At 43.0% G+C, this 27,904-nt stretch overlaps 1 protein-coding gene across 3 annotated transcripts in view; it reads left to right on the top strand.

Annotated features, from left to right (window-relative positions):
* The window catches only part of trmt11 (tRNA methyltransferase 11), a 95,234-nt gene that overhangs the window by 34,647 nt on the left and 32,683 nt on the right, over window positions 1-27,904 (top strand). For all 3 annotated transcript variants that reach the window (XR_015079549.1, XM_085997194.1, XM_085997195.1), the window contains exons 11-12: window positions 6,889-7,020; window positions 14,246-14,366. Coding sequence is in view for 2 of the 3 variants with exons in the window: in XM_085997194.1 (XP_085853320.1) it covers window positions 6,889-7,020; window positions 14,246-14,366 (253 nt within the window). In the remaining variant the exon portion in view is untranslated. The remainder of the gene's footprint in view (window positions 1-6,888; window positions 7,021-14,245; window positions 14,367-27,904) is intronic.

The raw sequence follows: 27,904 nt of genomic DNA, 5'->3' as shown, positions 1-27,904 counted from the left end.
CTATAGAGCACTAGTCAAACCACAGCTTGAGTACTGTGTCCCGTTCTGGTCACTGCAACACAAGAGACATTCAGGTGCTGGAGGCAGTACAGAGAAGAGCCAGGAGGCTGACTCCTAGTGTCAGAGGTCTTGGTTATGAAGAAAGACTGGAGAAACTTGGACTTTTCAGCCTCAAAAGGAGGGGACTGAAAGGAGATATTAAAGAGGTATGTAAAACAATCAATCTTTATGGAAAGAGCAAATCCAGAAAATTATTTCAAACTGAATTACAAGAGTAAACAGTGAACACTAGGAAAAGGGATAATTTAGCATTGATGTCAGGAAGGTCTCTTCACAGAGAGTGATCAATACAGATTTCTGGGTAGTGGAGGTGAGAACTCTGGAATTAATTAAGAAACAATGGATGCCTCATTGGGAGCGTGTAGGATGTTTCTGAATGAATTGACTTAAGAGGGACTGAATGAACATCCTCATTGGTACTTATCTTGTGAATGATTCTCTTACTAATAGAAACCATTAATTTTCTATTCCTCAGGACTAACATTCCTCACTTTGATCAATCAATTCAACCCCCCCCCCCCCTAAAAAAAAAGTGGAAATTATTGCCAGATGATCTTAATTTGAACATCCTGTTTGAGTTTCTGTTATTTCATTGTATTCATAATTTCCTTTCAGGTTATTCTACAAATCATTATTCTATGCCTCTTTACATTCCACAAATACTTTAATATGTGCACGGGTATTTTATCTCTAGAATAATGTTATAAAATATTCATTCTTCATATTGTACAGTGGGGAGGCACATGGTTAATTTCAGAGGCCACATTGGTGGCAGTAACAGAAGATGTGAACTCTGTTAAAACTCTAATGGGTAAAGCTCCAGAATCTTTATAAATAAGCAAAATGTGTCTATAATTTAAAAAAAAAACTGATTTTAAATTACTTTTAATGTGCTTAAGTTTGTAACTTGATATTATCCAGACTCTACAGCACTCTTTAGTCATTTGTTCTTTGTCCATGAACTTCAAAAATGAATTACAATGTTAACCTGTTAAATATTAGTAATAATATTATTGTGCTCATATAAATGAGTTGTTTATTTAGCAGTCTAAGCATTAGTTTTGTAGACCAAAACGGGCCAACATTCATGTCTTCACTAAATTTAGGAGAAAAATAGATGTGGTTGAATGTTGGTAGAACTGCTAACTGACTACTGGCCTCTATTTAGCATTGATTTAAAGATTCTAACCCCTTTGAAAGTGGATTCTACACACATTATGGAAAAGTGAGAAAAGTCTCTTTTTTTTGGTTGTTAAGGTCACCTAAAGATGAACCTGGGCAGCATTCTGCATCTGTACAGTTAAATTCAAAAGTGAGTATTTTACTACAGGTTAGACCTGATGCGAGTGTAATGAAGGGGACATTTTTGAAATTACCACAGTAATTTAAAAATAACCGTGAACAGTAGATGTTGTGTATGCACCTTTAAGAGAATAACTGGTCTCAGACTGCAATACCGGCAGTGACCACCCCTGTATAAAAGGCGCTAGTGAGCCTCTGTGTTTTTAGTTTCGCTATTGACTTCCACCAGTAAAGACTTATTTTGTTCACTCCTGCTGTCCGTGTCTCAATTATTCACGGACGTAACACTGGCGACGAGTAAGAAACGAACTTACCTGCAACTCGGCAGCACCTCAGACGACGTTATTGAAGGTCGAAGCCAGAAGAAATAAATAAATAAATAAATAAAATCCAAAGAAACTCGAGAAACGGGCGTCGACCGTGGGCAACTGCCCTCCAAATCGTCGGATTGAAAACTTGCAGGAGAGACTGTCCAGAGCCAGGCTTGGTTCCTCGGTCTGTGGTTTCCCAGCTAATCGGGCTGGTGGCAGGTAGTGCACTGATCCTTCCTGGGCTGCGGCGGGCTAGAGCTCGATCGGGTGGCTTTTCAACGGGGCCGGGCAGCGAGTCGGGAAGCAAAGAGAGAGAGAGAGGGTGGAGCACACGGCGCGGCCGGTGCTTCGAAGCCAGGCAGCGTTCGGACCTAAGAAGAGGGAGGGAAGTGTCCCAGAGGGTCCGCTCCACGACGGGAAAATAATAAAAGAAAAAAAATCAATATTAAACGCGCAAGAAACCGTGGAAAGCAGCGCTAACAACAGCGGGGAAGAAGGCAAAGCGCGGGAGGTGCCATTTTGTTAAATCGGGGAAGAAGGCAAAGCGCGGGAGGCGCCATTTTAGATTTGCAAGATGCCGAAGACTGGCTGTATCACTGCTTTTGATAATACAATAGAGGACTGGACCACGTATGTGGAAAGAGTCGAGGTATATTTCGAGGCAAACGAAATAGCGGAGGGGAAAAGGGCATCGATATTGCTAAACTTAATGGGCGCTAGAACGTACGGCCTATTGCGGGACCTGATTACTCCAGCCAAAGCGAAGGCGAAGAGTTTTAACGAAATTGTTGCTGTCCTACAGGAACATTTAAACCCTGCACCGCTGTTGATAGCAGAAAGATTTAAATTCCACAGGAGAACTCAGCACAAGGATGAGAGCAATGCTGAGTATCTTACGGAACTACGCAAGCTATCAAAGCACTGCCAGTTCGGAGCAGGACTGGCAGACACCCTACGGGACAAATTTGTCTGTGGACTCCTGAGTGAAGGAACACAGAAGAAGTTACTCTCAGAGAAAGAGCTGACGCTAGATAAGGCTTTCAGCGTGGCAGTATCGTATGAAGCAGCAGCCAGGGGAGCTGCAGAAATTCAACAAAAACCACAGGAATACGGCACCCACGAAATGACACGGGGATTTGCAAAATGTTATCGCTGCGGCAGAACTAACCATGACCAGAAGGACTGCTGGTCCAAAGACAAAATATGCAGGCAATGCGGGAAGATGGGACACATTGCACGAGTTTGCAGGTCTGGGAAGAAGACCAGCGACAACAAAAAGGCTACTAAGGAACAATGGCAAGAAAATACGGAAATTGTATCTCTACATACTGCCAAATGGTGGACCACCGTTATTGGGACGGGAATGGATCAGGAAGATAAACTTAGATTGGCATTCCATTCATGCAATGACGGTGGACGGTAAAAAAGATGAAGACGCACTCCTGGACGATTGTCAACAATCTTAGCTAATGCCAAAGAGGTATTTCAACAAGAACTGGGCACGCTTAAAGGCGTAACCGCCTCGATAAAAATAGAAGAGAATGCAGTTCCCAAGTTTTTCAAAGCAAGACCGGTACCATATGCAATTCGCCCAGCCGTCGAGGCAGAGCTGGAGAATCTGGAGAAGGCGGGCGTGTTGTCTAAGGTCGACTGGAGCGAGTGGGCGACACCCATCGTTCCTGTCATGAAGAAAACGTTAAGCAATAAGTCCGGGGAGCCAAGGAAGATTCGCATCTGTGGGGATTTCAAGGTGACGGTGAACCCAGTCCTTCACACAGTACAATATCCTCTTCCAAGGATAGAAGACATCTTCGCCTCACTGTCTGGAGGGAAGCGTTTTACAAAAATTGACCTAGCACAAGCATATTTGCAGATGGAGGTTGAAGAGTCCTCTAGGAAGTATCTCACGATAAACACTCACAAAGGTCTTTACCAATATCATCGATTGGTATTCGGAGTAGCATCGGCTCCGGCGATATGGCAAAGAATGATGGAACAAGTCCTGCAAGGGATTCCAGGGACTCGGTGTTACTTGGACGACATCCTTGTAACAGGTGAAGATGACAGTGAACACCTTAACAACCTAGAACAGGTGCTCACTAGACTACGGGAACATGGGCTGCGAGCCAACCGCCCCAAGTGCGAATTTTTTAAGAAACAGATATCGTATTGTGGCCACGTGATTGATGAAGAGGGGTTACATAAGTCCCCTGACAAAATTGAAGCGGTTGTTAAGGCCCCAGCGCCTGAAAATGTGTCGCAACTGAGGTCATTCCTCGGATTGGTGAATTACTATCATAAGTTTTTGCCGAATTTGTCGACAATTCTGCACCCACTGAACGCCCTGCTGCGAACGGGGGTAGCATGGAAATGGAGCGATGATTGTAAGCGTGCTTTTCAGAAGAGTAAGGACTTAATCACTTCAAGGGAAGTATTGGCTCACTACCACCCAGCACTGCCGATCAGACTGGCGTGTGATGCGTCTCCCTACGGCATTGGGGCGGTACTGTCACATAAATTCCTTGATGGTTTAGAGAGGCCAATAGCTTTTGCGTCACGCTTGTTAACTTCTGCCGAGCGTAACTATGCTCAGATTGACAGAGAGGCCCTCAGCCTAATGTGGGGGGTGAAGAAGTTCAATCACTACCTGCACGGTCAAAAAATTACTCTACTAACCGATCATCAACCTCTTGTCTCCATTTTCAACCCTCAGAAGGGCGTACCGATAATGACAGCGCAACGGCTGCAGAGATGGTCCCTTTTCCTAGGGGCACACCAATATGACATCGAGTACAAAGGAACTAAACAGCATGGAAATGCTGATGGATTGTCACGCCTACCGTTGCCGACGGTGGAAGAAGAAGACCTTGCAGTGGATCCAATGGAGTTATTCCACTCAACCATAGTCGAATGTCTCCCTGTGACGAATGCAAACATAGAAAAGGAAACACGGAATGACCCGATACTATCACGGGTCTATGATTTAACGGTGAAGGGATTGCCAGCACATGGCGAACCACTGCTGCCAGCATTCTCGCCGAGAAGAGAACAGCTGTCAGTGTGCAGAGGAACCTTGATGTGTGGATCAAGAGTAGTAATTTCACCTAAGTTGACGGATAGAGTGCTCAATGAGCTTCATGAGGGTCATCTGGGTGGGGTAAAAATGAAGAACTTAGCCAGAGCGTTTGTGTGGTGGCCGGGAATCGATAGAGAAATCGAAGAGATGACCAAGAGCTGTGCAGGATGCCAGAAGGTCCAAAACGCCCCACCACAAGCTCCTCTGCATCCGTGGGAGTGGCCCTCATCTCCATGGCAAAGGGTGCACATTGATTTTGCTGGTCCCTTCATGGACTCGATGTTTTTAATTGCGGTGGATGCACATTCAAAGTGGCCAGAGGTAATACAAATGTCCTCAACCACCACGGAAAAAACTATCACAGTTTTACGAACCATATTCACCAGGAATGGGCTGCCTGAACAGATTTGCTCTGACAATGGACCACAGTTTGTGTCTGAAGAGTTCCGGAGGTTCTTAAAGAACAATGGTGTTGAGCATTACACATCTGCCCCATATCATCCAGCCACTAATGGATTGGCCGAGAGGTTTGTCCAAACATTCAAGAAGGCTATCAAGGCAATGTGTAATGAAGATATACCCCTACAACACAAGGTGGACAACTTCTTGTTTGCCTACCGGAATGCGACACATGCGGTTACCAACCAAACCCCAGCCATGATGTTCTTCAATCGAAGACTACGATGCCGCTTGGATTTGGTTAAGCCAAACGTCCGAAGAGATGTGGAGAACAGGCAGTTTCAGAATATGAATGAAAGGCCGACCAGGAGTTTTAAGATAGGTCAATCAGTTTTGGCCCGGGACTACCGCACTGAGAAATGGCAGCCAGGAACGATTTGTACACGGCAAGGACCTCTCATGTATACCATGGACGTTGGAGAGAGCATTGTAAGACGCCATGCTGACCAGATTCTAGAGTCACTGGAAAACGTCAACTCCACACCACGATCTGATACACCTGGCAGTGAAATCGACGTACCAATTGCAGCTACCGCAGAATCGGTGATATTGGAAGCAGATGAACCAAACAACGACATTGATCTCGACTCAACATTGCCAGAAGAACCTGAGACCCCAAAGAGGCGTTATCCAGACAGAATCAGGAAGCCTCCTCAAAAACTGAACTTATAATTGCTTAAACTTAACCAATGTATCTAGCAACCGTAATCGTGATTGTAATTAGTTATCATTTAGTTGTTAAATGAATGTTATGTACTGTTTATCTAAAAGGGGAGGAATTGTTATGTATGTACCTTTAAGAGAATAACTGGTCTCAGACTGCAATACCGGCAGTGACCACCCCTGTATAAAAGGCGCTAGTGAGCCTCTGTGTTTTTAGTTTCACTATTGACTTCCACCAGTGAAGACTTATTTTGTTCACTCCTGCTGTCCGTGTCTCAATTATTCACGGACGTAACAGTAGAGAAGAGTTTTTTCAGCAAGCCTGGGTGAAGTGGCCATTAGCAGGTATATTGCAATGGAACAGGAAGAGAAGAGGATGCCCCAAAAGTGCCGAGGGTTTAGAAGAGACACGAATCACATCAGGCAGTGGGTGTGCAGCAATGTCCAAATCTCCATCAGCTAGATGTCTGTAAAACTGAAGCCACCCATTCTGGCTCCTACAAATACCTACATGTGTCCAGCTACGACTCTGTCAACCTCCCAGGCTGTCACCTCAGGTTAACCTCAGATGTATGGAACCTTGGTGTCAATCTTGACCCTGGGTTTTGCTTCCTCCCCTGCCTCTTCACTAAGACTGCTTTCTTTCACCGTTGACATTTATACTGGTTAAGTGGCTCATTAGATGTTTGTGTAGCATTAAAGGATAATTTTCGCAGTTGCATCATGATTGGCTTCTATTTTTCTTTACTGCAAACAAAATCGTATTTTTAGGAATTGCACACTTTGAAGCCGTGCATTCTGTCAATTTTGTTGTTGTGGTGAAAAATTTGCATTTCTCATATTTTACATTTGAAGAGCTAAATCTGGCTCCATGTGTCTCTCTCTTAAAAGCTGGGAAAAAATTGAGGTATTCAAGAAGTAAATCAAAAGAATCAAATTAGGATATATGCTTATCATAGAAAAGAAAGCTTATCTGACTTCTGAAGAATGATTGGATTTGTTTTTGTTGTCTTTCAGCATTGAAAGTCATGTTCCAGTCTCCATGAGTTATCACCTGAGTGACATTTTCATCGACCTGCTGAACTTTGCTGCAGAGAACCTGGTCATGAACGGTCGTCTGGTTTACTGGCTGCCTGTTTATAAACTTGAGTAAGTATTAATTTCTTTTTGCACTTTTTGAAAAATATACCCTTTTACTCCTGAACTTTCCAATAACCTGAAAATATAAATCTGGTCTTGTACATATATTTGATTTTTAATTAACTGTTATTTCATATTTTAAAACTACTATTCTGCCTTCATGAAGTAAAGTTTGTTATGAGGTATAGAGGACACTTCTTTCATAAAGTTTGAGTGGCTCCATTAGATAAAATTTTGCATGGTTTTGGAGCACTTTAGAATTTCCTCTTCTGATTATTTACAGTGTGTTGTTCATGCTTGGACTAATTGGATGCTATTCAATGTTCAGCTGGGGTTTTCATGTGAAACTGTTCACGGCAGTGGTCTCCCACCTGCTTCTGATATGTTCATAATACCCCAACAAGAAACATATTAACAGGAAGCTTTCACAAGTAAGATTAACAGTCAAATATTACTGTAATATGAGAACATTACTCATACCTTCTCGATCTTATCAGGTTCTTGTGTTTCTGGTCCATGTAGTGCAATGTGTAAAGCACCATCATTTTTTGCATTACAAAAAAACTCATTGAAATAGATTTTTCCTTTTGGAAACGAGCATGCATCAAATGTACTAAAGAGAGGATATGCTTTCAGTCATAGATTGAAACTTAACTGAGCTTTCAGTTAATTACTCTTGAGTCTGCAGATGATTACTGCTTAAAGACAGTATGTTTCATTAGATCAAATGTTACAAATGGAAGATCCTTCAGAGCCAGCCATGTGACATGATAAATATCTCTTCTAGTGCAGCTGACTGGATAACTGCCGAGTGGAGGTATTTAAGAGTGGTGATATTTATGTCATGTGATGGTCCTGAGATGTATCATCTTTTATTACACTCGTATGTTGGCTTTCAAAAAAAAATGACTGGGTTTTTTTTGTAAGTCAAGATTGTTTGAGATTACTTTCTGATGTTGCACATGTTGAAATTGGAGTATAATTTCCATCAGTCTTAAATCCCACAGTATTATTGAGATGTTGCTGATTATCAAGTTAGAAATATTGCATAAAAATGATTGTTCTTCATCTATTTTGGGGATATTTGTTTGCAGTGAAGCTGTAAATAATAAACTTCAGGTCATAGTGTACCTGAGAGTGGTGTGACACAGGGCTACAGCATGCAAGAGCAGAACTATCTGGCTGAAGTAATGCGATCAAAGCACCACACAACATTTTAAAGTTTTGTAGCCCACAAATGCAAAAAGATTCTAACAATAGTTTGTGTTCACAGAAATGACAATAATCTACTTGGCAGTTTTACAGATTTAAAAAGAAAAAAAGCAGCATGTAAATAAGATCTTGTGTGACTCGAGCATTTTTTTTCACAGTTTCTCTCTTTAACCACAAGTAAAAAAAGTTGTGTGTTTGGATCAAGGTTTATATGTATAATACACAGCTTAACATTAGCTTTTTTCATCTCATGTCTGCCGTACCTGCAAAAATTAGTAATGAATGGTCATCATTGTCTTTTTAATTTTTTTCAATGAAATCCTGCTGTAGTGCCATCTGGAACTATGGTGTTAGTACCACTAAGTGGCACACTAACAGGAGGCAGTGTTTGAGCACACACTTGAATCGATCCAAAATAAATTGGGACTGATTTAGACTGCCTTCATCTGGTGTTAATGGCAAAGGACTCAAAATGCATTGGTAGCCTTATCGCCCCGTTAACAACAGCTATGCGGTCTGCTCTATTTTGAGAGGGGCCTACCGCCAGGTGTTTCAGGGACCGGCCTTTTTTTTTAATATGGAGATCGTGGTCCTCTGACGTAAGTAGGACCCAGATTACCATTTAAGGTCTGAACTGGTTGGAGCCTGTGCAGTGCGTCACAGGTGATGGAACCGAAGAGGCCCAGCCCTGCCTCCCTCCCACCCCCCCCCAACCCCACTGCAACTTGCCTGCTGATGGCCATCCCGGCCCGATTTTGAGGCCTCAATCCAGGGAGCCTGTTTGGCACGCTCCGCTGGTCGGTTGCCCATTGAATCATATATCCCCACTGAACTCTGATTCTTTTATTCTACCCCAGCTGCCAAATGGCTGCCTGGTATACATTCTGCTGCTGCTACTACTTTTGGAGAGGTTGCTTCAGGGGGTGCTAGTGAAAGGCTGGCCAATCCTAGCGCTAAAAGTACTAATCCTGAGTTTGTGTCTCCTTGTTACTGATTAATTGACTAGCGGAAATAATCTTTCACTGTTTATCCTCACAGACCCTTTCTTTACTTCTGTAAGTCCCCCCTATGCATTAACCTTCTCTGCTCCCGTGAATAATACTCTAGTATTTTATGGATGTTTCATCATAAATATATCCTCTCATCCCAGATATGAATTAGCAAATCAATGTTACACTTCTTCCAGGGCTCTGATATTCTTTTGCAATGGGGTGCCCAAAATGGCGCACAACACTGACTGTGTCCTGAATAAAGTTATGTAACGATTCACTGCCGCCTCCTTGTTTTTGTGTTTAGTGCTCCTATGTATAAAATCCAGGATCTCATTTACCCTTTTTTATGGCTTCTTTGACTGGTAATCCTGTCTGTAGCAATTTGTGTATTTGCATCCTTAGGTTTCTCTAGGTCTCCACTCCATTGAATCTCATTTAGGGTTTATTTCCATTTTTTAAATGTTACATAATGGGAATAGTATGTTAGAATTATGCTCTTGGGCCAGGTGTATTGTTTTCCAGATTTGCCTTCATCTGTACTGACAGGCTTCTAGGACAATAATTGCGTAGAACTTTTCAGTTCATCTTTCTGAAAAAATGTGTACTTGTTAAATAGTTCCAGCAGGGGGTGCTGCAAACCAAGAATTCAGTCAAATCAGAAAATACTAGATTGAATCGTACAACTGAAATCCCTATAAACTTTTATACAAATATTTCCAAGGCCTATATTAGATCAAATGCTACAGATCTTGCAACGCTGCCTGTTTGGCCTCATGCAGGCTAAGAAGATTCAGTCTCACAGCCATGAGACCTGAAGTGTTCATGCCAAAGATCTAGGGAGGGAAGATGTCCTTTGTGCACTACATGTACTGAAATCATAAACTGATTTATAAATATTGTATTTATGCTTTCACTTCAGATAGTACACAGAGGAAATCATCTGTTCTGTAGATTCAGAATTAATGTGTATTTTATAAATCATAACTGATCAGCTGCTTCATTGTAGCACAAGGAAATTTATCATGTCAATCATAGGATTGCCATGGTCCCTTTCTGCCTTGGTTACTGGGGATTGCAGTGTGTAATTTCCAGTGGTAGTTACCCACATACATATATATACATATAGATAAGTCAGAGTAGTGGAGGACCTTATCTAGTCTTTCCTTTATTCCTTCTCATTTGCTGTAGTGGCTCTGTGCTGTTCTCCTTTATCAAGGATGACAGGCCATGTTAATTTGCAGAATTCTCACTAGTTACCATCAATTCAGCTTTATGTCTGGTAACGTATTGCACTTTGTTGGGTGAGTTAGGTCACTGACCTGTTGATCGTTTTCTATTTCTTCTTGCCCATCTCAAATTGGAGCACTGTGTTGCCTCCTAGTACTGGACCTGACAAATTAATATGGGGAGGGGAGGGGCGAGGTGGCATAGCAGATATCGACTTTCAGACTTGGCTGGTATTCAGACAAGATATTTCAGACCAGCTGCTTCACCCCAAGGATATTTATTCAGCTAAACTTTAATATCAGATTGATGGTTATGAGTATACTTGTGATTTATTAATTGCTTCCAAAATGTTACTTTTAAATGCTTTGAGGGGGGGGGGGTCCAAGGAAAAGATTTTTGAGCCTGTGACACATTACAGCTTGTGTCATTTAACATTTTTTATACTGAATTTCTTTTCCAGTCTGAATTGATTCTACATATTGTAACGGCTTTGACATTTTATCATTGTGGTAGTGATGAATATTTGAATACTGTTCAAGTTTAATTCCACCAATGTTACTATAATGTGATAGCTCTAAAAGCTAAGCAAAATACAAGTAACTTCACATTACATTACCCCTTGGCTGTACTGGAAACGGCAGGATTCAATCTGTCAGCAGCCCACGGTCACACCCAGACAGTTGAAAGGAAACTCTAAAGCAAAACAAATTTGACAGTACATCCCCATAATGAAAGGAAATTGAGAAAGTGTTTTCTTTAAGTTGGGTTATTCTAGTTTAGTGTTTTACCAAGCAGAAAAAGGTGTGACTCTTCAAAGGAACACAAAATTCAAAATGGTTGAAAGTTTGTGATTCTTATGAAATTTGTTTGGAGATTTAGAAACTTTTCAATGACAAAAATTTGTCGCACCTTTAACGTAGACAAATGTTCCATGGCATTACAGTATTTATGTATTTGCACAGAACAATTGAATATTTCCTTGCAGCACCACTCCAGTGCCCTGTGTAGAATTTACCAAGGAGTGCAATTGAGTGCTACTGGCCCTCCCTTCCCCAAGAACAACTTTTGTTTATGTGGCACCTTTAACATTAAAAGATGTCCCAAGGTGCTACATAAACAAAATCGATGAAGAAAAACATAAACAGCCACAAAGGGAGAGATTAGTAGAAGGCTACTGAACACTTGGCTGAACAGATGGGTTTTAAGAAGGTTTTTAAAGTTTAGGAGAGAAGTGTAAAGATGGAAGGATTTAGGGAGGGAGTTACAGAGAGCAGGGCTAAGATGGCCAAAAGCTCTGCTACCAGTGGCCAAGGGGCGGAGTGGATGTATAGAATGTTCTGGGTGATTTTGGGCTAGAGGAGACTGGAGGCATTTAAGACTCAAAGATTGTAAATGTAATGCATTTGGGGACAGAGAGTCAATGTAGGTCAGTGAGGACGGGTGATTGGCAAGCGGAAAAGAAAAGTTGTAGCTGGGCGATAGTGAGAGGATGGATCAGTCAAAGGGTGGGTTTTCTGAGGGGGTGATGGTTTTGAAAGTGAGAGGATGGTGCCTGAGAGGGTAAATTTGACTATCTTGGGAGCCTATGGGTTGGGGTGGGGGGTATGGGAAGTTAGGTGATGAGTGGGTGGAGAGGGGATCAATGACACGGAAATTAGCTCTCTTAGAAAAGCTGAGCTGGGAGAGGGTATAGAGGAGGGAGAAACTTCAAAATGAATAGGAGGTAGGGCAGTATTTATATATTCTGAATGTAAATGACAAAGCGGGGCTATGTGCTTAGCTACTTGGTTTTAAGGGATTTAATTACACTTCACTGTAATGCTCGCTGATGTACTACTACATTGTTCATTACTTTATCATTTAAAGAGAGCAGCAATTATATGTGCAAGTAATATTAAGGATAAGTATTTTATCACAGACCAATTCAGTCTCTTGCTTGCAGCCAGCAGACGGAATTGACTTTCATCCCATCAGTTTGAGCTGGATTCAAAACCAGCTCTCTGAAGTGAAAGGCCAGTCTCTACTCAGTCCTCCCGCAGATAACTAGTCAGAACTACCTAATATAATTTTTTCTCAAACTCCCCTAATGATGCAGTTCTTGTACAGTCAATCCTCTATATAATGCTCAATATATTTTTTTATTCATTCCTGGGATGTGGGCGTCGCTGGCAAGGCCAGCATTTATTGCCCATCCCTCGTTGCCCTTGAGCAGGTGATGGTGAGCCGCTGCCTTGAACCGCTGCAGTCCGTGCGGTGAAGGCACTCCCAAAGTGTTAGGGAGGAAGTTCAAGGAATTTGACCCAGCGACGATGAAGGAATGGGTTACTTATAATGATTACCTAGTGCAGATAAGGTAATGCCTTAACTGTAGCATCCTTTGACATAGCCACTGCCTCTTCTATCCCTCCAGTATGATCCCCATCTCTCCTGAAGGTGGTGACTTGTGCCGGGGTAGGGTTTCACAGGCACCAGCCACCCTTTGTTACTTTGTTCAAGTGACCACTCTTCAAACGTGAATGTTGGCTGGCTGTCGGCCGTATGGGATATTGCAGCAAGCCTAATCCTGTTGGCACATGACATCTTCTTTCCAGCAGGAGTCACAAGATAGTGATGATGAATGGAAACAATGGCATATTATTTACCCCCCAGCCTATGGACCGTGAGACAAATCGTAGCATTAGTCTGATTTCTTTTTACAATATTTCTTAAATATTTTCAAAAAAATGCTAAAGTAAATGGCACAGATTTATGATCCAATCCACCTACATTAATTATCACCCCACCCCACTCTAGTGGCGTCAATGTTTCTGATGGAAGATGGATTCAAATTACAATGGAATTTTACCTTAAGCCCTTCACATGTATAGATTGTGAACTTTTGCACATTATCAGCTAAAACGTGGTGAATTTTTTCCCCCGCAAAAAAAGTGTTTAATATTAATTAAATTATTCTTTGTTCACTCAAGTTTTCATTTACTTGTCTTGCTAGCTTTGCTGTTTGTATTGTATTGCTATCTTTGCTGTTTACAACACACCATATATTGACTAATAGGAACAAATGTAGAATTTTTAAAAACCTTTTTCCCCATCTTATATACATTTCATCTCTGAACATGCAGTCTAACCATATACACCGTGTGGCTGTACAACAGCATATGAGATTCTGCAATTGACTGTAGCAGAAACATGGGAAATGAGATGGAGTGAGGTTTCTCATATTGTACTTTTATTATAGTAATCCCCCCCCCCCCCCCCAACCGCGGGGGATACGTCCCTGAAAACCCCCGTGGTTAGTAAAACCGCGGTTGGCAAATACAGTATATAAATGTTCAAATAACACAATAAAAAAGATTATAAATGCAATAAAATCATGTTATTTACCTTAATCCTAAATTTAAAACCGCGTATACGCAAAATTCACTGCCGAGGTTGGCAAAAGTTGTCGCAGAGAGGAAACTGTGTATACTTGAAATCCGCGTATGGCAAAACCGCGGTTGGGGCGGGATTCCTGTACATTAGTGACATAATGAGGGAAGCTGGATTATTGTAGCAGAAAGGGCAGGGTAAAATTATGGCCTTCTTGTAGAAATTATTCCACTCTTTGTGCCACTGGGATGCTCCAAGGTTTGATCTGTCCTACATTTAAATTATTTTCCAACTAATGTGTCCAAATACAAGTGACTAGTTAAGATTAGGGCAAGAGTCACGGGATGATTTCTGACTAGAGCCTTCAAACATTTCTGTTTGGAAAGCAGCCATTCCTTCTAATGTATCACTTATTTTTCTCCTTTTTCTTCTCTCAGATACTCTGAAGATGTTATCCCCCAGCATCCTTGCCTAAAACTTATTAGTAACTGTGAACAGTCTCTCACAACCCATACGTCACGACAGTTAATTACAATGGAAAAGGTGAAAGAATTTGAGGTATGCAAGTAGTACTTCTGTTTGTTTTTTACCTTTTGCCTTTACCAGGAAAGGGGTCAGGAGTGCTTCCTTTTTGATGGTGAAGGAAGAGTTTGATGGGCAGGGTGTGCTAAATGGACTTCCTTATCTGTATTCATCATCAGGTAATATGGGCAGAGTTGTACAATTATGATTTTATTTACATTTTATGCTCAGTATTAAGAAGCATGCTAATGTAGATGCATACCGATTATTTGTCTTGCACGATGAGTGCCGTCTAGAGACTTAAGTATAAAATCAACAAACGTCAGGAAGACTTGAAATCAGAGAAATATTTTTCTCCAACATAGTTGCTATGTGGATTGTCCTTTAAACTAAAGTATTTAATTCTGTGTTAATTAGTACCTTTTCAAAAGAGCTAGAAGAATATTTAGTTGGGAACAGGATGGAAAGTTGCAAGGATAAGTGCACACACAGATGGTAAAATGCTGGAAATGCCATGCCAAGGAATACCATCGATGCTGGATAAATAATGTAGGATATAAAGTCAGCTATTCCAGATCAAAACAAAAAATACTGGAAACACGTAGCTGGTCAAGTCAGTATGTATGGAGAGTACAGATAGTCGGCCCTTAGCTTCAGTTTTCCAGCATTTGCAGGTTTTTGTTTTTATTCAGATATTCTGGAATTTTGTTTGACTTAATTTTGAGTGAGCAGAGAGAAACCTTAGGACTTCTCCTCAGGAGACTAAATGGGATGACTGGAGCTCGTGATAGAGCAGAGTGTACATGGTCTGTGGAAGGAATGGTTTGATGGGTCAAATGGGCTTTTCTCAATCAATGTGCTCTTATTTCCATCGTAGATACAACTGCAGTTCAGCTGCATGTCTGTAGTTCCTAGCAATCCTTTGCTCTGACTTGGTAGCTGAAGGTTTGTGCTCATATCTGCAACATTTCTGTACTACCTGTACTTGTTTTTCTCTTCCCCTCCCCCTGTCTCCCAGACTCATCTTCCAGCTCCACTTCATTGTTACCCATGAATAGTGCTAGTGCTGCTGTTTGTTCAGACTACAAATAATGTGAAGCGCACTAGGAGGTATAAGAGACATCCCTTCCACCCACAAAAAAGTGGGCGTTTCACCCACTTGGATGAAGTCTCAGTCAAATGTAATTGAAGCTGTATTTTATGAGATGCTCGTGTCAACTCAATGAAGCAGGTTGCCCCGGGCTTCGTTTTTGCTTTGCAATTCAAAAATAAGATTTCTTTATTAAAAATGTAACTGTATCCTGCAGATGCCGTTTTAATAGATATACAGCATGAATCATGATAGACATCTTTGTAAAGCCAATCTACCCTACAGTCACTGTCAGTGTTGTTTTAACCACTAAACTCTGCTCCTGACCGTGCTGGAGTATGCAGGGTCAGGATGATGCCATCTCATTTAAATATTTTTGGCTGGTACTCGCCCAAGTATGGGTGCAACTTGGGTGCCCACTAGAGGAGGGGTCATGGTAGATGTTATTCAGAGATGGTAGTCATGCAAGAAAGGGCGCACTTTGTGTTGATTTATTCAATTAGATGATTATGCCTTGAATGTTCATGAAGGACAAAGAAGTCTGATGTGATCTAGGATGGGTAGTGGATTGAAGGATTTTTCATTGATTTGAAGGTAGAAGAGAAGGAGTTATGGCAGTGGTAACAATGGTTGTGTTAAACCGATGAGAACACTTCATTGATATATTGAGTTCTGCAATCATCACTCAGGGGTGGTCCTTCTGATGTTCCACTCCATGTTCTGCCTCCAAAGCAGCTCGGGTCCCCTCCCCAGGGATCGCCGTGTCCAGAACTTTTTGGGTAGCAAAGTTGTGCAGAACATAGCAAGCTACAACTATGCAGGGTACATGATCTGGTACGAAGAATTCTTTGCATCTGGTTACTGAGAATCTGGACTTTCAGCAAGTGGTGCTGTTAAAGTTGAAAGGGTTAACGGTTGGAGTTTGCAATGTGTATCATCTATTGTATACCTTTAGGAGAGCTGGAGAATCCATGCAGCTTGGTATGATAGCAAAGCAGCAGCTTGATAGTGGTGGAGCCAATGGGATTTTTTTTTTGCGGGGGTGGGGGGGTCTTGATCTCCACCCCCCAAAAAAATCATTTTGAGGCCAGCCAAATGTGGCTTTGGAGAACTGGCTCCATTTCACTCCCAGAAAAGTGTTGAGTTGACAAATGCATGACCATACAGCCGCTAGGGTGATACTGCACAGATTCCACTGTGGCTGCTTGAGATGAACGTGTGGCATAAAAATTGAGTGTGGTGATAACTTTCACAGCATTCTAGACAAATGATCTTGACAATGGGTCTTCATATAGTAGTTGGCACAGCTCCTTTGTTGCTTCTTTGATGCAGCTCACTCTACACTTTTCTCATACAGAGCTTCTCACTAAGGTCTTCATAGGATCTCTGTGGCCTGTAAATTCTTTGAACGAGGGTGCTAATATTTTGTAGCGCACAGTGTTGTCAAACATTGCCTCACTTCCGTTTTCTCCTTGCTGCTCTGTTCCTCGTCAGCCTCTATTAAAATTACATACAAGGAAATGCTCATAGGGAATTCAATAGGTGGTGCTCAGAACCTCTTGCTGTGGATTAGGGCAAACATTTCCCAGTGGTCTCCAGCTATCAGAAGCCAAGTCCAACTCAATCCAGGTGCAAGGCAAAAGAAAAAAGCTTTAAAAGCTCTTCTGTAACTCTAGCTATTCTCTTGTAAGTTTATTTAGCCTCGAGGTTCCAAAGTAAAATACTTTCTCCGGTACCAATATCCTTTATTTTGTTCTAAGTAACTCTTGGTGCAAGGGAAGCACAAATCACAAAACTTGGGGACTCCAGTGCCATCGCTGCTGATTTTAATATATGGTAATGAGCTCCCAGCAGCATCAGTGAAGGCCTCTGATCAGATTGGGAACTACAGTGCAGCCATTATGGGGAGGAAACCTGACGGAAACAGCTATCCCCGCCCACTGGAATCCACCCACAAAACTTGGTATGCTGCTTTTACAATAGAATCTCACAACGCGACGAGCAAGTTCTGGGCTACTGTCTTTAATGACACTAAATACACTGTGTATGTAATGACACCACAGCATTTGAAGGCTACATGCATTTTATATGTTAGAAGTGTAATTTTGAATTTAAAAACAAAAACTTAATTTGCATCGCATTTAGAATTAATACGGTTGCTGAAACTTTGCTTCATTTAAGTATTTGTTTCTGTGAATGCATCATATGCTAAATTACCTTTTTAAAACAAAAAAATCTGTTCCCTCCCCCCACCATCCAAATTTGGGAGTTTGTTACTTATCTTTTATTGCCCCTGGGGAATGGTGCATAGGACATCTGAAAGAAGCAGGTTAAGCAAGTGTTGCAAGTTATCTCAAAAATGTATATTATTTGGGATTTAAGAATAAACATTAGCACAAAGTAAACACTATTTTGCATTTAAGATTGAGTAATACAGTCCCCACTGCGTATAGCGGGCAGGTTCGTGTGATTGTGATCTGCACGATGGCTGGTATAACGTGGTAAGTGTTATTTAATTTTATTTTTTTAAATATTTAAATATCATTTAAATTTTTAAAAAGCACGGAGGAAATCTTCATCCTCCATCTCCCCACTCCCGGTCTCTGTACATGTACAGTGTGGTTACTCAGTGCCTAAATTACAAGAGACTTGGGAAATTGATCATGGAGGGATTTTAAGATACTGGTGAGGACTTTGAAATCTCCCGCTCAGCTGTTCCTCAGCAACTTAGGTTGGAGATTACAGACCTGGATCCGTTTAAGAGATGTTCAGACTGTCCTGTTCACTTAAAAACAGAGCTGGAAGGTGTCCTACTCAGTAAGCTGGCAAGAAGGGCTTGCAGCAGTGACAGGAGTTCTAGATGCCGGGGGCTGTGGGGCAAGGCAAAGGTGTGTGGTTAGGACATAATGATGGGGTAATTGTATTTTAACAAGGTGTGAGCAGCTGCCCAAAATAGTCAGTGCGCTTAATACGGGTTAAACGCTGCCTTTGTAATTGCCGCCTTTGGCAGTGGCAAATGGTCAGTGCCATCTGCCCGATATCGGGATAAGCGGGACGGTGTAAGTGGTGGCGACTGTAGTACAAACCTGTACTATTTTGTATTCTGAATAGTTTAATAAAGTTAAATGATTGCTGGACAAAAACTAAATCTAATTTTCAGTTACTTATTTCAAACTGATGTAAACATCATCATAACTGAAATAAATGTAGGCACAAATGGCAGTGACAGTAAAAGTAATGCTGCTATTGTTTTTGACAGACTTGTTTATGTTCTACATGGTAGAAAAAAATCTATTGACCATTTGAATTGATTTTCTTTCAAATTATTTGCTGACAAGATGCCTCACTTTTTTGTTTTAAAAGCAAGCAGAGGTAGGGCAGTAATTCACATCGTAAAAATTGCATTTGTTAAGACTGAATGGTAAAAACTTTGTGGGGCTAATATTCTATCGACCCAGTTGAGGTTTTCATGCTGCAAAGCGTGTCAGTGGAACAGTGCCACTGACTGTCTTGATATTTCCACTCTAGCTCATGTGAATAATTCTGCATAGCTGCCAAAGCAGAGAGGAAACCCAATGGGACAAGTGGAAATTCTGACCAGCAGGTCCAAATTAAGAGATCTGCACATTAAAAGGGAAGTGCCTGCATATGTGAACAAATATTTATTTTGGCCTTCATCAACATCCAAAATGAATTTCAGATACTCGTTGGCCTTGGCCAAGGGAGAGGGAGAAGTATCAGGCAGAAATCAAGTGAAAGAAAACTCAACTTGAAAGCCTAAAACAGCTTCTGTGGGCAAGTGAAGGAGGGTTACAGTACCTGAGCCCCTGTTTGATTAGTGGCTAAATGGAGGTGCCATTGCATTAGGTCGATGTGAGAAGGGTTGTGCAATTTGACATTCAGGGCATGCTCCCCCAGAGAACAGCAGTGCACTATTCCTGGAAGTGGGTGCTGAGGAGGCTGTGCATTGCACACTATGTGCAGGACCTGGGAACAGATGCAGAAGCTGGCACACTTAAAGGAATCTGGCAAGGAAGCCCTACCCAAAAGTGCCATGTATCTTGTGGATGACCCAAAAGTCACCTTTTTCAACATGTTTGCCTGTTCCACATGTACTCTTCACCCATGCCAAGGCCTCACACAAACTTACAGCTGGTTCTTTTCATCTCATGCAAACCTATACATCAGGATGACACATCTTCAAGATACAGTGTGAATTTGCAAACCTTGCCACACACTTTTCAAGGCCAAAACACTTCAATTCATTTTAGAACAATCCAGCTGTATGATGCATGGTCACTTCATGACACCCAGGTTGAAATGCAAGTTTTGCATCTGTCATTTTGCATGTGCTCCTTCAACTTCCAACCTCGAGAGATGACTTTTCTGCTGGTACAACCAGATGTCACCTTGAGAGCACAAACTCAAACTGCAGAAAGGCATCTCTGGTCAAGTGTAGGTACCAAAGATATCTCCATTGACATGCCTAAGGAGGTTTGGTGGGGTCTGTTTGACACACCTATGTGGGTAATGGTGAATGTTACAAATTTTAGGTCTACACCAGGAACTCTTTCTCGGGGTCAGCATCACTGGTCTCTCTCGTCAACAGACCCTGCGTCCCTTACAATCGGAAGTTTACCTTTACTGCCCAATAGCTAATCACACAATAGGGTATTGTGGATGTAATAACAGTGAAACCCCTTGTGTGAAGTGGATACTATAATCTTGCATGTGCCCCTGTGTGTGTTCCTTCTATCTTCTGGAAGGCAAACTGAACAGCAGTGCAGTGAGATGAGGCCAATTGTAAACCAACAGACTGGTCTATTTTAAATGTAATATATGAAAGAATACTGCTTTCAGTAAAATTCACTTTAATCCCTACTGCTCCTCAACATCAAAAACAATGGCCCAAAATTTGTGGTCAGAGGCTTCCCGCCGACCTGTTAAAAAATCTACAAATTTACCTGGTGGTCCAGGAGGCATGGAGACTTGCGCTCCTGGACCTCTCCGGGTACCCGTGGGTAGAGGCCCACGTATCCCAGGGGCGCATACGGTTCGCAAGCGCCCCTGGGATCACGTGGGCCAGCCCAACCAATAAAAGAAGGAATCCCCATTCATATTTATGGGAGTTCTGTACGTACAGGATCCCCATAAGTATGAATGGGGATCACTTAAAAAATACATGAACACGTGCAATAAAATTTAAAAAATATATATATTTAAAACTAATTAAAATGCCATTTCATTAAATATTTTAAACAAAAATTTACTTTTTTGAAAAAATTTATGTTTTAACGGGGCTAAAAATAAACTTACATTATTGGACAGGGTTGTTAATGTATAAATGAGAATTTTATTTTTCTATTTTTTAAAACTCTCATGCTGCTAAAACCTGCTTTTACCAAGTGTAAGAATTTCACAGGCATTCAGTGGGCGGAAGTTGGACAAATAGCGCAACTCTCCACCCGTGGAGGCCCTTCTCCCGGGCATGTGGAGTCTTGACCGATCGCAAGTTCCGGGTTTTAGCGCATGCGCTTCACATACCTAAACCTGGAACTTGCGCAGCCCCGACGGGCGCGTACACACCTCGTATGTACCTGTAGGGGTCGCAAAATACGGCCCAATATCTTACACAAATAGCCCTGATATAGGCCTAGCTTCACTTTTGCAGTTCAGTGATCCATTGAATTGACTGGCTATAATCTCAGGCAGAAGAGTTTTCTCCTTTTGTGATTGCTTTAAAGAAAGAAAGACTTGCATTTATATAGCACCTTTCACAACCACTGGATGTCCCAAAGCACTTTACAGCCAATGAAGTACTTTTTGAAGTGTAATCACTCTTGTAATGTAGGAAATGCGGCAGCCAATTTGCCACAAACAGCTCCCACAAACAGCAATGTGATAATGACCAAATAATCTGTTTTTGTTATGTTGATAGAGGGATAAATATTGGACAGGACAACAGGGATAATGCCCCTGCTCTTCATCGAAATAGTGCCATGGGATCTTTTTCGTCCACCTGAGAGAGCAGACGGGGCTTCGGTTTAATGTCCCATCTGAAAGACGGCACCTCCGACAGTGCAGCAGTCCCTCAGCACTGCACTGGATTGTCAGCTTAGATTTTTGTGCCCAAGTCTCTGGAGTGGGGCTTGAACCTACTGACTCAGAGGCAAGAGTGTTACCTACTGAGCCACAGCTGACACTTAAATCAAGTTTCTGCAGACAGTCTGCCCATTAGTTGGACAGGAAACGAAAGGTTTGACCTCTGACCCACCGCAGCGTTCAGCGTATGTGAATTGGTCTGTTGAGTGGCCAATAAAACTGACTCTTGCCCTCCCAAGTGTGGGCTGCTAGAAATCCCCCCCCCCCCGGGCCAAACTGGGTGCCGTCTAGTCAGATGCTTCAACTGGTTTTAACTCGCATTTCCAGCCCAAAGCTTTTCTGTGGATTAAAGTAATTCAGTAGCAACATTTTAAGATAAATGACCGGAAAATCGTCCTAGTTCAAATAGTCAAAAATCCCAAACATGATACTGGGCCTGAGCCACTTGCTTTAGGTACATGAAAGCCTCCCTCTGAGGACTCTTCTGGAAATCCATGTTGTGCTCTAGCTCCCTGATGGAAAGGAGGAATTTAAAAGCAGTGCCCATTCTACCAGCAAGGGCTGTCGCATATATTAACTATTCTGACTGGTCGGTGGTAAAGAGAGAAGTTTAAAAAATGATGTCTAAATTTAATGTGCAATGCTACTTGTGCGCCTGTTGATTGCGTCTGTGCTTTTGCTTTTAAGGTGCAGCTCCATGACTCTCCACTCTGAGCCCACATCAGTAAAAAAGTCGGGGCTGGGAAATATGTCCCCAATTTGCATATTTTTAAAACTTTTTAATGACATTGTGCAGTGGATCCTCCTCCTCCAGCGCTGCCCGGGCAGAAAACCCTGGGCAGCACATTGGCAATTGTTTTTGTCATGCAAGGCCTCTTGGCTCTCTAATTTCCACCCCTTTGTGCCTGATGTATGCTTGCACCATCACCGCATGGGAGCAGCAATTCGGCCCCTATTTGCAACCTTTTTGTCATCGCCTGAAAAATGGACTTTGAAATACCTGGTTTATGTTTGGTTAAATATATAAATAGTAACTATTGGCTGGTTTGAGAGGAGTGTCATTTTTCCTCAAGTTCACACTTGCAATTAAGGTGAAGTAATCAAACTGGTGCTTAGTGATAGTGATTTACTAATACAATGGGCACCTGAACTGATCTCAACAGGCAAGTTGGCAAGATTCCAGTCACTGCTTCTAATGTGCTATCTGTGCTTCCATACCAATTGACACTCCGAATCCTATATAAGCTATACCAGTCTCTGATGAGAGCACTTCATAGAAGCTGAACATTGGCAGCCTTACTCTGCTTCATGGGTAATGGTTGTTAAAAATGTGTCTGTCTTTATATAAAAAAATAAATTACACTTCAATGCTGTTTCACATGTAACAGATGATTCCAGCACACTGTGTTCTTGAGCTTTTTGTATGAATTCTCATGTGTTTCAACAGTAATATGTGCTGGCCATTACTATACTGTAGAATATTGGATGGGCTGCAAACACGTTTTAGTTGACCTAACACATAGAAAAGATGTCCATTGAAACAGCATAGTGAAATGTGTTTATCAGACAATAATAATCACGGTTTAGATAATTTTCTAAATTGTCTGTGTGGTTTATGATTGTTACCTGAACTTGAAGAATAGATTATAGGTTTGCAAATCACTCTCTTCTAGGTTGTGAAAAGTCTGCTCAAAAAGTTTCCTGTACCTACAAACATGCACTGTCCGGTGTGGATGCACTGGATTTGACATGAATTTTGTGTCCCATCAGACCAGTTATATTCCTTATCTCACTAATTTTACTGAATTGATCAGTTTATTGGATCAGTAAAGCCAACGTAAGCAGTGTAGATTTGACGCTTCAGCATAAATGTTGAATTATATACGTACATCAGGAGAGCACTGGACACCACATCTGGAAAAAAATGTATTCTTTCAGAAGTCATAAAATAAGATTAAACAAAATCTGTTAGTTGACATTCAGGGCACTGAAATCTTGCAGAAAGAAGAGTGTAAGCCTTCCTGCAAATGAAGTATACATGACACATAGACATTAAGGCCTAGAAATTCAGTAAGGCCCCGCCAGCTGGCTAGCGCCCAAAAGTTAGCGCGGAGCCAGTTGCGCCCGTCAGATATTCAGTTTTAGCGCCCCAAGTCGGAACTGGGCGCTATTCCAGGGTGTGCCCGCCCCCGCTTGGGGCACTGAAACTGAATTTCAGCGCTGTAGGTGCCGCTGCGCCACCCCCTGCGGAGCGGCAGGCTGCGGTACTGCAGGCCTCCTCCTCTTAAGGGGGAGGTGCCTGCAACGGGGAGCTCGCCGCTTGATAGTGCCGGCAAATGAGCCAGGCACCACGGAGGAGTGCCGGGCTCGCGGAAAGCAGCCGGCAATGCCGCGGGGGGGGGGGGGGGTGGAGGAGGCCGGGGAAGGAGGTGCGGCCAGGCGGCCGCCGAAAAAGCGTCCGGCCACACCTCCGCCTTAACTAGCGCCACTAAGGCTGCAGCACGGCTCGGTCTTCACAACGTTGTTTGCGGCCGCTGCGGAAGAGGCGGCCGCAACTAAATATGGGGGTCGGGGCGGAACCGGGGCACTGCGCACACCGATGACGTCATCGGTGCCGGCGCAGCGCTACCGGCTACCGCCGCCATTACCGCAGCGCTGAATATCAGCGCAAACTCCTCTACTGGCGCAGAAGCCCTCTTTGGGCGGTAACTGGTCGCACACGCAACTGAATTTCTAGCCCTAAATATATTAGGAATATCAAAATTAGCGAAGTATTAACATTGAATTTGTATTCAGCGACAATCCATTAAGAACCAGAAGTACTATGCGGAGAAATGTAAACAAAATACACGCCCAAAAAACACAACCTGACCTGTCTGGGAGTCAACAAAATGATAAGTCTGATTGTACCTCTTTTCTCAGGACTACAAGATAATTACATCTTAGCTCATCTATTCAGAATGACCTTAAAATCTGGCATTGCAACATCCAGATGATTAAATGATTCCAGGGTTCTTGCCTTCATTACTCTATCTGGGAGTCCATTCCAAATATTGATCACTCTATGTGTAGAGCTTCCTCATGTCTGACGCACAGCAGATGTAATTTAAAGCGGATAACAACAACAAGTGTGAAGCGATGCACTTTGGGAGGAACAACATGCGAAACAATATTTTGAGGAGGGTGTAAGAGCAGAGGGACCTGGGGGTGCATCTTCACAAATCTCTGAAGGTGGCAGGGCAAGTTGATAAGGCAGTTAATAAAGCATATGGGATACTTGCCATACTTGAGAAGGTTAAGGGGAGACCTAATGGAGGTATTAAAAATTATGAGGAGCTTTGATAGAGCAAGCGGGTCGGTAACCAGAGATCCTAGATTTAAATATTTGGCAAAAGAACTAAAGCGGAAATGAGGAATAATTATTTCACACACACGGTTGCCAAGATCCAGAATGCATTACCTGACAAGGTGGTGGAAGCAGATTCCATAGGAACTATTAAAAGGCAATTGGGCATGTACTTGAAGATGACTAATTTTCAGGGTTATGGGGAAAAAAGCTGGGGTGTGGGACTAAATTGGACAGCTCTTTCAAAGAGCCGGCACAGGCCTCCTTCTGTGCTGGAAAATCCTATGATTCTAAGTCAGTCCTAAATCTGCCTTTTATTATGTTGAAGTTGCAGCTCCTTGTCCTAGTCTTGCAATTTAATTTGAAGTATTTTTCTCGATTTATCTTTTCCATTCCATTGACTATCTTCTCTATCTCTATGGGATCACCTCTCGGACACCTACTTTCTAGGCTTAAATGGCTGATATACTTTAGTCTTTCCTCACAACTCAAACTCCTGACAACAGGGATTAGTCTTGTGTTTCTTCTATACACCACCTCCAATGCTTGAATGTCTCCCTTGTGTCTTGTTGACTAGAACTGGAAGGTGTGGTCTGACCAGAGCACGAGACTGTTTGGTCAAGATTTCCTTTTTATTATTTTGGCTATGTAGTTTAATATGGCTTTATTGATTGATGCTCTGAACTGTTAAACATGTTGAGCATTAAGTCTAATCCTTTATTATTTGAACACCATGGATTATGTGCATTACCCATATTTCCTTCCAATGTGCAGTACTTTAAAATTGACTGCATTAAATTTGAACTGCTAAGGTTCTGCCCACTTCCATATTTTGTTCAACTCATTCTGTAATTTCTGATGGGCATGGTAGTTATGTTGTTATGGCTGGGAGTTCAAATCTCACCTGGGCAAGTTGTGAAACTGAATTCAATAAATTTATGGACTAACACATCCCCATCATACCATCCCTGTCTCATGCCAGTGTCCTCCTGGTCGCAAAGATGAAATGTGAGACACCACAAAAGATTTCAAACATAATTAATAAATTTATCTATAAATCTATCACATATATCACATGAATTCTAATAACTAATCACACTTGTACAATCCTATAGAGCCTGTCGTTCGTGTGCCTTTTCCTACCCTAGTGCTCCTATGCAGTGCGCCTTCAGTGGCTGCAGCACAGCTGGTGGAAAGCTGCTGAGTTTCCATGGGGGAGACTTCAGATGGCCTTGCAGGATGACCTCGAGCAGCTGTGGACCTAGAAGGCCCGGCTGTAGACTGAGCCACCTCGGCATGTGCGGCAGCAGTCTGGGCTGGCTGGCTGGTTGGTTGACCGGCAGCTGCAAGGGCAATGGCGGAGTGGCAGTGGTGGGAGTAGGAATGCTGTCATCCTGAGAGAGGACAGAAGGTTCCTGCTCCACAGACACACTGCTACTCCCCCGGGGTGGCGCCTCAGCATTGCTAGCAATCTGTTGGAGCACAGATTGCTCGCCTGCTGCAACACCATGAGAGCCCCGGTTGATGATGATGGCAGCAGTCAGAGCTTGGGTGGCATCATGCAGAGACTGCATGAGAGCAGTCAGATCTTGGATGCCACCAAGCAGGGACTGCATGAGAGCAGTCTGAGCTTCCGCTCCAGCACTAAGATGTTGGGTTATTTCCACCTGCGCTGCAATGGAAGCAGCGACATCGCTCATCTGGGTTGCCACGGTCTCTCTGGGAGTGTACCATTATTTCCATACCGAAAATTATGGGCTCCGTGCTCTGCGCAGAGCCCCGTGCAATGTTGGAGGTGGACTCTTCCATGCTGTTTGCCATTGCCGAGAGGCTCTCTGGCAGCCTTGCCATTGCACCTATCATTTCCGTGTGTATGCCCATCACCTATCGCGGTCCTCATCTGAGGCCTGTACAGCAGAACTTGCCTTCCGGGACGCTGACCCCCAAGCTACCCTTTCCCCTTGGCCTTGCTACAGTCCACTCGTGCCCCATGCCTCACCCTGTGCAGATACCGCTACTGCACTAGCCTCTAAAGAATGTGAAGTGCCAGTATCTGAGCTGGTGTCTGCGAGTGACACATGCAGTGCAGCACTGTCTTCTTCTTCTTCCGCCTCGCTCTCTATGGTACCCTCCGGGACAGGCTGCTTGAGTGCTTGCTGATTATCTGAAAGCAGAAAGGCACAAGAGTCAGGTTAAGGGAAGGGGTGCAGGAAGGCAGAAATGCATGCATACAGCATGAGTAGCTTGAAAGTGAGAAAAGATTGTGGACTGAGGGGGATGTGGGATGTGAGAAGAAGGAGTAAGGATGAACATACCGTTATTGTCCCCAAGGGGGTCAACGTCGCCGGTGGCCATGGTGCTGATGACATGGCACCCAATGATCTCCAGCACTCTCATCTCCAACTGGCTCAGCTCTTCAATCTGGGCTTGGCCCCCGCCTGTCCGCTCCTGTTCACGCCGGCTGTGAGCCACCTTGGCCTGTAAAAGAAAGGAGTGTGTGAGTGAGTATGGTGCAATGTGATTGAGTGATGTGCCTGCCATAGTTGAATAGCTGTCATTGTGGGCAAGGTGAGAGATGTGGGTGCGAGTGTTGATAGGTAGAGATTGTTGGTGGGGGTGTGGTGCTTTGGGCAGTGTGAGAAGCTTGTGGTACAGATGGTGGTATGTAGCATTTGTTGAAGCCTTCACTCACCCTGACCACCCATGTGAGGTCGTTAAACCACTGGGTGTGGGAACCTGGGGACCACAGTGCTGCCCGTGATGTGGTGTGCCACCTCCCTCCACATAGTGCGGCAAAGTTGTGGTGAGGGCCTCCGGCCAGTTGCCAGGTACAGGACCGCCCGCCTTCTCTCACCACAAAAACCAATGCCTCCAAAGCTTCATCCGAAAACCTCAGGGCTCTCTCCCTGGGGTGGCGATCTACCATCAGGATTTGTAAATTTGTGCTCCTTCTCCTTGTCCTCCTTATGGTTGTTGGGGACAGCTGCACACCCAACAATGTTGAGAATAAGGTGCTGCAGCATCAATGCACCTCCC

Source organism: Somniosus microcephalus, chromosome 9 (assembly GCF_052327205.1).
Source record: "Somniosus microcephalus isolate GS21.2 chromosome 9, FLI_Smic_1.0, whole genome shotgun sequence".
In the NCBI taxonomy this organism is placed as follows: domain Eukaryota; kingdom Metazoa; phylum Chordata; class Chondrichthyes; order Squaliformes; family Somniosidae; genus Somniosus; species Somniosus microcephalus.
The sequence above is the reverse complement of the archived record's forward strand: the minus strand, read 5'-3'. Positions and strand labels throughout refer to the sequence as shown.